The 14,852-nt window shown below is 34.2% G+C and overlaps 1 protein-coding gene across 13 annotated transcripts in view; it reads right to left on the bottom strand.

Annotated features, from left to right (window-relative positions):
• The window catches only part of LOC145798635 (F-box/LRR-repeat protein At3g48880-like), a 44,610-nt gene extending 40,538 nt beyond the window's left edge, over positions 1-4,072 (bottom strand). For 8 of the 13 annotated variants that reach the window (XR_014339870.1, XR_014339871.1, XR_014339873.1 and 5 more), the window contains exons 1-2: positions 3,407-4,072; positions 175-701 (exon numbers count right to left, since the gene is read on the bottom strand). Coding sequence is in view for 2 of the 13 variants with exons in the window: in XM_082886928.1 (XP_082743054.1) it covers positions 209-701; positions 3,407-3,897 (984 nt within the window). In the remaining 11 variants the exon portion in view is untranslated. The remainder of the gene's footprint in view (positions 1-174; positions 702-3,406) is intronic. The other 5 variants (XR_014339875.1, XR_014339878.1, XM_082886928.1 and 2 more) reach the window with 3 other exon arrangements.
• Between the last annotated feature and the right edge of the window lie 10,780 nt (positions 4,073-14,852).

The following is a 14,852-nucleotide window of genomic DNA, read 5'->3' as shown; positions in this document are numbered from 1 at the left end:
TTGATTCAACGGAGAGAAGACAAAATGAGAAGGTTTTTACTTTGCAGACAATAAAAAATAAAACTGTGTTCACAGAAAACAACACAAACCCTGATACAAGCACAAAATAAGTTCTAAAACAAGAATTCTATAAATATTATAACTCTCACATATTGAACCCATTGTGTGACTTACCATGTTTGATTCTTCATAAGCTCAGTCAATTACTTTACTGCCAAAGAAAATTCAGTAGATTCTTCATGTCATACTGGTCTGCATCTCTGCGAAGGGACCATTTAGTAACACCATTCATTTCTGTCTTCTTTATCTCACACGATGCTAAGAAATTTGATTCCGTACCTTCTAAAGTAAGACAATGCCAGATCTCTACATTCTGAAGTTTTTTACATTTTGATAGGAAATTCTTCAAACTAACTTTTGAAATAGGAACCATTTCTAATCTCAATAGTTTCAGTCCATTTAGACTCTTGGCAATTTCAGGAGACAATTGTTGAGTTAAGACCAAGCCTAACAATTCTAGGGCTTCTATCTGCTTGCAGTTTATGCCTATCACTTCAATGATATGGAAAATGTCATTATTGCATATAACTGGACCTATCGACATCTCCTCCATCCCGTTCCAGTAGCGGATTGCCCTTGAAAATCCTTCATGTTTAATATTTCTCCAAAAAGGTAGGGAGAGTTCTCTGAGCTCTGGTGACCTACAATATGAACAATAAAATTTGAGCATAACTTACATGAATTATGAACAAAGAAATTCTCTTGCACTGTTAAGATTTTTATGCTTTCTCTTGCAAATAGTCCAAGTCCTTCACTAGTTGCTCAAATCAAACCAGAAACATTTACTGAATAAATTAGCAAGGAGATTATTTCTCAATAAAATTAAGGGAACCTTGTTGTCTGAGAACTAATATAGAGGAAAGAAAATTCTAAACCTTTCTTTTTTCAAAACGAAAAGGGAAAAACACAAAGTAATTTATCCATAATTTAAAAGTACAGTTGTTTAATTGTCTCCAGGTAATGGTGGCTTACTATTCCACTACTCCTGCAAGTACCCCACCCATTTAAAGGCGTATTCCATGTATTTTACTTAGAGAAACAATATAAGTCAAATCAGTGAGAGCAATTAGAACACAAAAGGACAACATGAGTTGGCAGTTGGAAAGTGCATATAATGTCTATCTGAATCATCAGTCGCCGAAGAAAAATTATGCAGGAAAAGAATTATTATCCGCAAGATTCATATGGTAGCATAAATGTTGCAATAAGATAAACAGGTCCAAGAAGACATGTAGCATTATGAGAAACCCTTATTTGGTAAGCACTAAGTCATAGGTATGATATGACTTTAATATCCTTTGAACTTAGAGAAAAGGCAAATTCTTATATTAAAAAAATCATTTTGGGGGGTGGGGGTGCTATCTTGAGGCTGTTTTTGCAACCTACTCTTAGATATGAAACCGAGAGATTCTAAGACTTTAGAACATTAACTGCTTATTCTCCCACACGTTAGAAAAGAATTATCTATTTTAATCACCCATCCTGATTCCTGCTTAATATTTCAGTCTAAGCTTACTATCACATAGCTAACTGGATTTCTTTCCAACAAGCCTTAAGTCCCTTACCCTAGCATCCAAAACCCTTACAACCTTGTTGCATAAAAATAAAAAATAAATAATACATAAAAAAATAAACTCTAGCATCTTTTTCCAAAATTTCCACCAAATAATCACAATCAAAATCTCCTTATTATACACAAAGATTTAAAAAAATTCTTCCATCTGTTTTCATTTTCAAAAGCCAAAACCAATAAGCTTTCAACCACCATAACCCTCCACATAATGAATTATATATGCAATATTGTTTCATTGGACTCCAACATAATGAATTGTATACAATATTATATTACTAGGTAGCACCCTGCCACATCACAAACAAATACACATCGAAGTAACAAAATAAACACCAGGAAATATAACGTACACATGCATATAAGAAACAAGAAAAAAATCTGTACCAGAGCAACAACAATTATAGAATTGCTCCAAAAGATGAAAACCCCACTCTTTCCACTGCCTCTCAGTAACTACCAAATTATTATCTAACATTCTGACATCCCAAACCTAAGAAGTATGGACACGGACACATGACACGACACGAGTACGACACGGACACGCTGACACGTTAATTTTTAAAAAATGTAGGACACGACACGTGAGGGACACGCATGAAATATGTAATTTTATATAGTTATTATATGTTATATATATGAATATATCATTAAAAAGATAATAAAAAATACAATATGATACTAATTCCTATAAATTTATATAGTTTTTGTTTTATTATTGTATCTTAAGTTGTTTTGTTCAAACTTATAATTAATTTCACATATGTCTAATCGTTAGACACTTGTATTTAAGCGATGGACACGTATGTCCTTCAAGTGTCCAAAGAGTGTCCAAGTCTTTAAAAAAAATTTAAAAATAGGACACGTTTTGAAGAGTGTCAGACACGTGTCCTGAGAGTGTCCAAAGAGTATCGGTGTCCGACACGAATACGACACGAATACGTCACCTTCTTAGAAGTGTCCGTGCTTCTTAGTCCCAAACAATTCCCATTTTTTTCAATTTTCTCAATTGTTGGTTATTAATTGTCCTTCAAACTACACCCAATACTTTTTCAAAGAAGTTATCAAATAAATTTTATGTTGCAAAATTGTTTACTCCATGCTTCGTAGTTTGATAGATAGCCGCCGTATCTATGAAACACAGACAGACAAACTACCAAATAGATGAATACATACATCACATACAAACTACTATGGAATTGGGGTGGCTGGGGCACCTGTAGCCACTGTTGCATTTGTATTCAGTTTTATGCTTTAAATCACATTTGCCATTATTTTTTTTTAGATACAAATGCAATTCGATAAAAGGACTATCGATATCTAATCAATTTGATTTTTTGCAAGTATTTCTTTTCAATGTAGCCTAACCCCGAAATGGGTCCATTGGGCACACCCCAATTCCCATACTTTTTAAAGTTTAAATCATTATCCAAATTCAGAATTTCCCAAAATTACAGCTTTTAGACAAATTTGGACAACCTGATTTTTAAAAAAAAAAAAAATTAAAAATTAGCTAACTTAAACGGGTTTTATAAGATAAAATACATGCAATATTTTCTTAGTATTTGGGGTCACTCAACATTTTCATAAGAAAATTTGACAGAAATTTCAATTTTTACCGAGAAATTTATCTGATTTCACAAAGAAATTTCATCAGCGACATCTCCTACTCCCTGAAGTTAGAGAGGAATGTTTCACTAATTTTCCCTATTTAAAATTTCACTAAATTGACACCAAAAAATTTGGGAAATTCTGAGTTTGGAGAAATTGATGTACCTTTCCGCAAGATAAAGAAGGTGATGATCAGTCAATTGAAGAAGCCCAGAAGAAAACACCATTCTGGTAATCGAAGTAACCCTAATACCATCGTCACGTCTATACACATCCATGACACCACGAAGAAATTTCATCAGAAACGCCTTCTTGAAAACGGTAACTTTGGATCCAAACAGCCTCCGACAGCAATCGCAGTTGAGAATGGTAAAATCGAGGATGTTGTAATCATCTTCGCCGAACAAATGATCGAAACAAACGCGCCCCCAAGATCGACAAACCAAAGAAACGGTGGATATCAAGAACAAGGGTTTGAAAAGAGAGAAAATATCGAGCAAGAGGTCTCGGTTGAGAGATTCCCATTTGGAAGAAGAACCCATCTCAGCATTGTTATCGTTGTTGTTGTTGCTAGCATCTTTTTTCCATTGGATTCTGTTGCTTCGATTGCTTCTCTTCCAATTGGTTGTCCTTCTCAGCCTCTTTTTGCTCTCCATTGTCTCTCTCTCGAATCCAATTGAATCAAATTGAATACAAATCGAAACTGGGTTTTGTGGAGATTGGTGAGGTTGGTGTTTTTGAGTGTTTGTTTGTTGGTGGTGATGACCTTGTGTGCGAGGTCCATGCTGCAATGTTGCCACCTGGGAGTGGAAATCTACCTACTATGGAATCATCTCTATTATTTTCTCTGTTTTTGTTTTTAACCGTGTAAATTTTTTAATTAAAAATATTTTTATCAAATTTTTTTTTAGGACAAATTATTGACACATTTTTTGAGGTTTAACGAAATTAAGAGATTTCAAAAATTATCGCGTCTCGTCACAATTAACGTTGTTAACGGCTATTATAAATTGTCTAAAATTCTTTTTTAAAAAATAAGGATAAATTACCTACACTCCCTTGAGATTTAACTAAATTATAAATTTCCTTGAGGTTTGGCTAAGTTACAGATTCCTCCTAAAGTTTAGCTAAATTATTATTTTTAAATAAGTTATGAAATGAAAAATACTTATCACACTACAAAAAATTAAGATTTTAGAGACCAAAATTTATAGACAAAATTATTTTTAGGAAACCAAATATTTTTATTACGAAAAGTGTCTTTATTATATTTTTAGCAACAAAAATTGAACATTAATGATTAATTATTATCTTTTTGGTATCAAATTTTTTTTTCCAAAAAATAAATCATTTTGAGATCAAATTATTTTGTCTTTAAAAGTCTATTTATTATTGACATTTTCGAAATTTGATCGTTAAAAGTTTTATTTTTTACTTTTCACGGCAACCTTGTAGCTACTATCCTCACAACAATAGAAATTAGTCCTTAAATGTATTTTGCAACAAAATTTTGACTTTTAGAGGTCAAAAAAATTGGTCTCTAAAACTATAGCGATCCCGGTTTCCCTTTTCTTTAATTGTTGTATCCGGACTTAAGTTCCGTAGAGTTGGTTGTTGTGTATATCTTGTTTACATCATTTACTCTTTGTATTTGAGTCTTGGGTTGTGTTGGGCAGATTTGAAACAGGTTGGTTGAGCTTAGAAACCAAAACTAGATTTTGACCTGTCCGCTCAAGCGGAGCTTTTGACGCTCGAGCGGGGCCTTTTGTTGCTTCTCCACTCGAGCGGGGGTTTTGGCGCTCGAACGGGAAAATCACCCTTCCAGTATTTCCTCTGCAGTGGTGGACGCTCAAGCGGTCGTTTGGACGCTCGAGCGGGAGTTTGTGTGTGACGCTCGAGCAGGGACCTGGTTCTGTAAAAGTTCTAGGAGTGTGCATCCGCCGCTCGAGCGGGGGTTTGGCCGCTCGAGCGGGAGTCTGTGAGTGACGCTCGAGCGGGGGTTTCCACGCTCGAGCGGGGCGACTGGTTTAAGTCTCCGAGTTTTGACTTTTTAAATCACTTTTTCACATTTTTTCTCTCTCTTACTTTTCCAAACCGCCATTAGAGACCTTCTCTCTCTAAAACCTTGCCTTCTCTCTAGGTATTGATCTAGTAGGAGTTGTTTCCTCACCTTTGGCCTTTACAAAAAGGTTGTTGATCGTCGAGGGCTATTTTTTGATCCGAGAAATTTGTGATTTGGAGCATTTCCGTTTTCTTCATCTTCTTCGTTGGGTGTCAACTTTTGAGGTAGGGATTCCTACTCACTACTATGGGTTTTGACCTAGATTTTTGGGCATTTTGTTAAATAGTTGATTTTGGAAAGTTAGAGTTTGAAAATGTTGAAAGAGGGTTTTGTTATTTTGATTCTAAAATGTGTATTTTGAGTTTCAAAATAATGATATTGTTGTTGGTTGTTGATATATAGACCATTGGATCAATATTGGGAAACGGGGTAGAAAACCCTAATTTGTTGTAGAAATTAATTGGTATAATTAATTTGGAAAAATTGTGATTATATGGAATTGAGTTGGAAATAATGAAATTGGCTCATTATATTGTAAAATGGTGGAGTTGGATTTATTAATCGCTCATTTTTGAAAATATTGATATTTTATCTGTTGGAGGTTTTATTATCTGTTTAGAAATAATTGCTTTGGGCTACCGGTGGAGGGTAGCTATGATTGTTGTAGACAATGCATGATGATTAGACAAACTAAAACTAATAAATTGGATGTGTCATAGAGTATGACGGTTGATAGAATACATTAACGTTATGTATTGATTGATTGTGTATATGACCTATATGTATATACGTTGTATGTGTGGGAGGAGATAGGGGATGTACTCTACGGTTTAGGGAAAGATAGGGGATGGACCTCTAAACCGGATGTTGTTTGGGAGGAGATAGGGGATAGACTCCGCTGATACAGCTCATATGCTTGTCAGTTAATGTGTTGATACAGCTCATATGCTTATGTATGGAAGTGTTGATATAACTCATATGCTTATCTGTTGAAGTATGGATATAGCTTGTATGCTTATCTGTTGAGATGTTGATATAACTTGTATGCTTATCTGTTGAGATGTTAATATAGCTTATATGCTTATCTATCGTGAAATGGAAAATGTTTAATATGAGTCACTATCTCATGTTAATTGTTGGCCAGGTTCTGAGCCGTTGTTGTAAATTGTGAACTTGATAAGAGATGGAAAATGAAATGAAACATGGACATAGTGGTCATGTAATGGAAATGGGTTATGAATTGATTTATGTGAATTAAACATTTATCAATTGCTAATGTCTTAGTTACTGCTCATACTATGTTTAGCATATCTCTACTGGGTGTTGACTCACCCTATATGGGACATTATTTTCAGGTACAGGTAGCATGGCACCTCCAAGGACATAGCTTGGATGGATATGGGAGTTGAAGACTCTTTTTGATTATTTTGTTTGTATTACATGTATATCAAGCCAAGGGCTTATTTTGTATAGAGTTAGTACTCTTCTTTTGTGTAACCAAGTGTTGACTTGGAAAGCTGTAAGCCCGTGGGGCATTTGCTTTTGTTGTTAACATGTAATACTGTTGTAAGAACTACTCTGATGAATGGAAATGTGTAGATTTTATTATATCACTGCATGTCTGAATGATAGGTATTATGTATTATTTTGAGGGCGTTACAAAAACTCTTATATGTTGTAGTGTCAGATGGTGGAAATATCATAAAATTAACAAATAATTAAATAAGTTAAAACCACAAGAAATGACTTGTCAAAAAAAAAAAAAAATTAAACATTAATTTGGTTAAGAAATAAAAAACAAAAAATTATTATTATTTTTATATAATTTTATCTTTTTAGTGGTTAGAAATAATTTTTACAAATTAAAAATATTTTTTTTATATTTATTTTTATTAAATTATTTTTTATTTTATTTTATTTTATTTTTTGAAATTTTTTTCTAAACAACAAATCAATCATGGTTCCAAAAACTTAAAATTTTTTCATCTAATGTATTTCTTTTGTAAATTTTGTTGATTTATCAAAGGAGTTTTAGTAGAGGCAATATCGTCCATCAATTTATATTTTGGTGATGCTAGCTAACCATTCTTAACGTTTAGTTAATAGTAAGGGTTAAATTGTTATGCGAATATAAACCTCAGGAGATGGGATGCAATTTTTGAACCTCGGGGAAAATCTATAATTTAGCTAAACCTCAATAGAGGTGTAGGTAATTTGCCATTTTTTTATATTTTTAAATTTATCTTTGATAAAGGAAAAGGTTCTTTTACTCGTCCTTTAGAGAGAGAGAGAGAAGGGAAAAAAAAAATCACCTTGAAATTGAGGGAGTTGTCACCAAAAATTTTAAATTAGTATCTTAAATATTTTTATAATCCCATAAATCTCGTTTTATCCAAAACGACACATTTGCGACAAGTTTACTAAGGACTTGTAATCCTAGTTTAGATATATTTGAAAATTCTCATATAAGAATCTTTCAAATTAAGCATTCCCACATATGAATAGAAGATAAAAATCTCACATTAAAATCCACAAAATAAGAATAAATTTCCTATCTGTTGAAATTTACTAAACTATTTTTCTTATCTATTCCATTTTTTATTCTATTTGTTCCAATTTTCATACATACACACAGATATAGAGAGAGAGGTCAAATAGATCGTGAAGTAAAATTTCTCAAGTTTGTAATGTTACTATCAAATTCAAGTTTTTAATGCTATTATCAAATTTAATTAAAAAAAATATTATGACAACTACATTTGAAAACTATATTTAAATATATAAGACCCCAAATCACATGATTTGATTTAGAAAAATATTTAAGACCCCTGCATCATTATAAATGAATTTAAAAGTCCAAATTATGAGTTTCTAACATTACTCTTTTATTAGTGACAAAAAATAGCACATCAAATGTTCCCCAATGCAATACCCAAATATGACCAACCAACATTACTCCATTTGATTTGGCCAAACTAGCACAAAAAAAAAAAATTTAAAAAAAAGAAAAGAGAGAGGACAAAAAACAAAGAAAATGATGGCTATAATATCACATGACACTCAAATCCATTTTTTTACAGATCATTTACACGATATTGTTGAGGATGTTATTTTATTCACCAGAAACCTCTAATAACCCGGCACACAAAGGTCCTACTTCATATAATTCACAATACTGAAAGTTGCCTCGAGCATATCATCTAGTTGAAAGAAAAGATATACAATCCAATATATAACATTAAGATGGTGTCTCAAGAACCGGAACTATAGAATAAAAAAAGCATATAGAAAAACTATATTGAATGTTCCGCAGGCTGGGGGTGATACGTACTGTGCCTCAGCTGTGATTCTGGGGTGGGTTGCTGCAGAAAAATTCTTGTTGGATTGTTCGGATCAACATATATGCCAAATGAAAAATAAAAAAATCAGGAATTATGGAACCACAAAAGATAATCTTCAGCTCTATCACTGGCCTTTTCTGGTAAAGGAAATCAAATTGAGGATCATCTGTAGGCCAGCTACTAGGGGCCAGAATTTGCTTAAGAAGGCTCTCTCAGACCTCTTTCTTGATTCTACAGGTAGTGGTGTATGGCCATTCTTAGTTGGTGGAGTGATTTGTTTGGTTAATTCCATTAATGAACAATACCTCAAACCTGCTAACAGCTATGTGAAGGTGTACCCTTCACCGCTAGCTTCTTAGAGGACTGGCCCTTTAGGACAAGGAAATTGAGGCAATAATAGGTCTGTGATGCCATTAGATGTTCTAGGCCACCTTCAAGTTCTTGGGGGAGGTGTGAAGTTAGTTCCTGAGTAAGTAGCTAAAGCAAGAGGGCAAAGTGATTAACTCACTAATAGGAACCAAAGTCACTACCGCGTGTCTCATCATTTCATCCACTAGAGTTTGTGCTGCTTGCAAAGGATCTGCACGCTGCTCCTCCCTAGAAGCATATTGTTGGCTATACTGCCTCACTGACTTGATCAAGTTGAAAAAAAGAGGGACAAATGTTCCACAACCCCCTTCCTTGAAGAGGATCCTAAAGGCATGAGTTGAGTGCAGTGCCCTGTGCTGGTTATCTGGGACTACCTGGGATTGGTTAGAATAGGAATATGAGTTGTAATCTTAAATGTATGAGGCAGAGTACAATGTGAGTGAACACAGGAAAACATTGTAGAGACTTGAAAAAATGAAACAAAAATAAAAAATGTACTTACACACTCCACAAGTCCGGAAATGTTGTTGCACAAGAATATTGGTTGGTTAAATTTTTCATTGTGAAGCTGAAAATATAACAAGTTACAGATCAGCACGAGGTGAATCTATGTTTCTATATAACACACCTAAAGATATCAAATTTGTACATAACCCAGCCTAGAATAACATTAACAGAAGTTTAAATTTTCTCGCCATTGACTATAGCAGGCTCAACTTCACAAGTATAATCCCAGTCACTTGGGGTCTAGTACATTAGTCCATCTTCTCTGTTCAACTGATATAAACCCACATTCTTGCTTGAGTTTAACGAAGTTGTCATTTCTAGAAGCCTCGACTTAAAACCTGTTTGACATCCTTCTTTTCCTTTTAGCACCACAAACTTGGATCAAGTCTAACAATCACTTATCCATCTCAACATTTTCATTTCAATCTTTTTTTTTAATATGTTATTCCTTCTTTTCCTTTTAATATGGTAAATGTCCAATACAATATACCATACAACAAATTATCCAATTGTTGGACAGTAATTCACTTTCCAGTACATTCAACAGCATGGATAAAACGAGAAGCATTGCCTTGGTCCAAGACACTTAGGAGAATAATGGTTAACTATGATTTGGAAATCTCAACAAGTCTCTTTGTAATCCCTGTGCCAAATAACAACAATGCTACATCCCCTTAATTTACCACCCGTAAGCCATCCCTAATGATGTGGCATTGAGGTTAGACCCCACATGATGGAATGTTTGACAAATCAAAATTTGACATTTGTCGGACACATCATTAGGGGTGGATTTTACGAGCTATAAATTACGTGTCTCAAGCAATTTTTTGCCATCTAATTAATATAAAAATTCTAGAGGAGTTTAGTTCCATGTAAACCTCCATCAAGATAAACAAATTAAAATTATGTTCTTCAGTTCTAATTCTAGAGCACTGCGTCAGCAACTCATACTAGTAAAACTATCAAAGTGGCATCAGAGCTCTCTGTTTTGATATCAACATGGGAATCTGCAAATAAGCAATATTGTAGAAGAGCATGGCATCCTCTACAAGTGCCCGAAGTTCCAAGTACAGTTCTTCCAGTTAATGATGGAGAAGATTAGGAGCATTGGAAAGTCAAGATGTAAGATTCATTCAAAGCAGAAGGGTCGTGGAATGTTGTTGAGAAAGGCTACACAGAACCAGAAGATGAGAGCCAACTTCCACGGGCTGAACTGAAAAAGATTTAGACAAATAGAAGGATGGATGCTAGTGCACCCAACAAAATTCAGAATGGAGTTTCTAAAGCTATTTAAGGAGCCGAGGATTTCTTGGAGCAAGAATTTCGTGGAAGTAACAAAGTAAGAAATGTCAAACTCCAGGCTTTACGAAGAGAATTTCAAAACCAAAAATTGAAAGATCAGGCTTTACAAAAAGAATTTCAAAATCAAAATTTGAAAGATTCAGAAATTGTCTAAGTTTTTTTTTTCTGAAGTCATGGAAGTTGTTATTCAGCCTCTTTATAAATGGGGGTAATAAGGCTGCTGTAAGTAAGAGCTTCGTGCCCTAGGTCACCCTTGTTTTAGTCAAAGAGGTTTTTGATCAGATGAGTGAAGCTGTTTCTAATCAGAAAGTTATTAGAGAAAGTTCGTTTTAGGGTTTAAGGTTTAAGGTGGTAACCCTAAAATGGAGGGGTCATGGTCCAAACTTAACCCTAATGCAAAGGAATGGTACCCTCCAAGTGATGGTGCCAATGAGCAAAGCCGGTGTTTGTACATCGCCTTCTCTAACAGCTATCCTCTTTCCGAGAATCAAATTTACTCATTTTTCTCATCGTAAGTATATATTTTGTATTGTATTTGTAGACAAATTTAAGGGAAAACAGTTCAATCTGTGTTTTTTTACTAGGTCAGTATTATAGAGTTCCATTGTTGTAATCTAATCATTGACTACACACACTTTACCACCAAATTACACCATGTTAGGTTACAAAAATTTGTAACCATTATTTTCATATACATAACACACATACATAGATTTACAGATTCATGCATTTTTCTATCTTCTAGGATTTAGACCTCGGGCACACAGAAGAAAATTATTGAGAAAAACTCATTTATAGTTTAGATTAACACTTGTATGGTCAAATTTGACACGATTAAATTAGAGCAGTCGGGATTCAGATTTAGAATTTCTTAGTAATTTTTTTTTTTTTTGACGGGGTTCTTAGGCCCTCACATTATGCTGTGTATATATGTGTTTGCCAAGTCTAAATATACACTGGAAACTTTTTTTTTACTCCTTATTTCTACCAATATATTCAACTACAGCATTTTCTTTTTTGTTAAACATAAAATTTGTTGGCTTTCAGAAAAAAAGAAAAAAAAAAATCTAAAAACAACCCAATTTTTAAAACAATAATTCTAGGAATCATGAAAAATTATCCATAATGATGTATTGGGTTGGGTGTAGATTTAAGGTTAGTGTTAGGTAGAATAAATCTTATTTATACATTTAAATTCTGTGTTTTAAAAAAAAAAATACCAAAACATTATTTTCAAGGGTTTTAGGGTTTGAGCATACTTGACAAGAATGGATATACTCAATACTTGTCAAGTATGCTGATCCGAACTTTCTCTAATAATTTTCTGATTCGCGGACCCTCTCTTTGTTTCATGACTTTTATTAATAAAACTCCCTTTGTTGATGTTCAAAAAAAAAAAAAAAAAAGTATCGAGTATATTATTGCAGCTATTGGAGAGTTTAGCACTGTGTCCATTCAAGAGTTTGTGGGATCACTACGATCTCATCTCAAGAACAAAGAAAGCTGAAGCACTCTGATCAATCTGTTGAAAGTGCATTTCAGTCCAAGTTAAACTTGAAGACTCAATATTTTTTGGAAGAAAATTCAAGCAATGAAAAGAAGCAAGCATATTCATGAAATCATCATGTAAACATAAAGGAAGGAGAAAGTAAGAAAAAAGGTACGAGTCCCCATAACTCTAAATGGAATTTCAAGATTTGTAAGCAACCTAATCATTCTACTTTAAATTGATGGTTTAGTTGCAAAGCCCCAATGTTATCATTGCCAAAAGTTTGGGCATGTATTAAAAAATGCAGTCAAATGATCCAGCGAATTTTTCAGAAGAAGAAGAGGAAGATGAAATTTTGATTTATGCATTCCAATTGGCCTCCAGTGAAAAAAAAATAAAAATAAAAATAAAAAATTGGAAACTTGATAATGGCTATAGACTGTATTAATCACATGCCAAGAGAGGAAACGATCTTCCTTGCCATGGATACAATCACACATCAAAGGGCATATGGAGAATGGAGCTATTGTTGAAGCAAAGGGGAAAGGCACTACTGCTATGGAAAACAAGGGGGGATGAGATATACAAGACATGTTTTGCTTGTGCCTGACCTTGAACAAAACTTGCCAAGCGTTGGACAACTAGTCAAAAATGGATGTTGTCTTTATGTCAAAAATAATGCCTGCAAATTGTTTTTATAAAATGAATCAAGTGATAGCCGAAGTAAAAATAGAGAGAAATAAGATTTTTGCCACTTGAACTTTCATGGGTTAAAATTGCTTCAAGAAAAGAATACGATAAGTGGATAACCAGAGATTGGAACAAAAATAAATGGACCCTTGTGAAGGCTTCATTTTGGTAAAGCAGCACTAAGTCTCATTTTCTAAAGGAAGATCATGGAGGGTGCAAGCACCATTGGAGCTCATTCATACCGAGATTGTGGCAAAATAAGGATCTACTTTGAAGCATCACTTGCACTTCCTTATTTTCGTTGATGATTTTTTGCAAGACTCGGGTGTACTTGAAGAAAAAGTCAAACATTGTTATTTTCAAGAGATTTGAAGCCCTTGTTGAAAAGCAAAGTGGTGGTTGTGCCATCAAGACAATTCCAGGTGACAAAGGAGGCAAATATACCTCAGCAAAATTGGAAGAATATTGCAAAAATTAAGGTATTTGGAAGCAACACCAGACATAGCCCACAACAAAATGGAGTTGCAACGAGGTAGAACAGAACCATTGCTGAAATGGTGAGATCAATGACAAACGAGAACATGCTGCCTAAGCTTTTGAACCTTCCAAGATTTCAGGCAACCTGTTCATCAGCCAAAAGGAAGAGAAGTAGTTGGAGTGAAATGGACATACAAGACAAAGCTTAATCAAGATGGGAGTTGATTAAAGGAGGTTTGTGGAAAAAGGGTTCACACAGAAACCAGGTACAGATTTCTTTGAGACCTTTTCTCCTACTGCAAGGATGAAAACAATGAGAACCTTGATTGCACTTGCTGCTGCTTGAAAGAAATTGAAATTTTTCAGCTTGATGTTAAATCTGCCTTCTTAAATGGAAAACTTAAAGAGGGAATATATGTTAACCAGCCTCAAGGATCCTTGGTGAAAGGGAGAGAAGTTAGAAGTTTATAAACTGAAACAAGCTCCCCATGCTTACTACAGTGAAATTGACAGCTACTTCACAAAGAGAGGATTCGAAAGGAGTAAAAGTGAACCTACTTTGTATGTCATGAGAAGAGATGTCTTTATTCTCATTGTTTATGTCTACATGGATGATTTGATTCTCATAGACAATGACATCAAGATGATGCAAGTATTCAAGAAGGATATGAGTAAGCAGCTTATGTAATGAGTGGCCTAGGGATGCTGCGCTATTTTTTCGGCATTGAAGTACCTAAAATGGAAGAAGGCATTTTTATTTATCAATCTCAAAATTTTAATATAGCAGATTGCAAGGCTGTTTCTGCACCTTTAGCTGAAAATGACAAAGTTATGAAAAGGTTGATGCTTCAATTTATAGGTGTTTGATTGGCAGTACTGCTACCAGACCAGACATTTTGTTTACTGCAAGTTTGCTGTCCAGATTCATGCGGCATCTAAATCAAATTCGTTTTGGAGCTGCCAAAATAATTTTGAGATACTTGCAAGGCACACTTGACTATGGTATTATATACAAGGCAGTAAAAAACTCAAAGTTAATTGGCTATTCGGATAGTGATTGGGCAGGGAGTCTGGATGACATGAAAAGCACATCAGGTTATGTTTTCTCTCTTGGTTCAGGCATATGTTCTTGGGCTTCTAAAAAACAAAAAATTGTAGCACAATAGAATTGATTGTAGTAAAGGAAGTGCATTAAGGGAAAGTTTTGGACAGTAATGCACTTTCCAGCACATTCTACATCACGGAGACGACTAGATGCATTGCCTTGGGCCAAACTACACTCTAGAAGAATAATGTCAATTATGCTTTGGAAATCAACTAGTCTCTTTGTAATCTCTATGAATAAAAAATTCTAGAGTCTCTTGCATAGTCTAG

Source organism: Camellia sinensis, chromosome 9, assembly GCF_055761805.1.
Source record: "Camellia sinensis isolate YWXY chromosome 9, ASM5576180v1, whole genome shotgun sequence".
Lineage (NCBI taxonomy): Eukaryota > Viridiplantae > Streptophyta > Magnoliopsida > Ericales > Theaceae > Camellia > Camellia sinensis.
The sequence above is the reverse complement of the archived record's forward strand: the minus strand, read 5'-3'. Positions and strand labels throughout refer to the sequence as shown.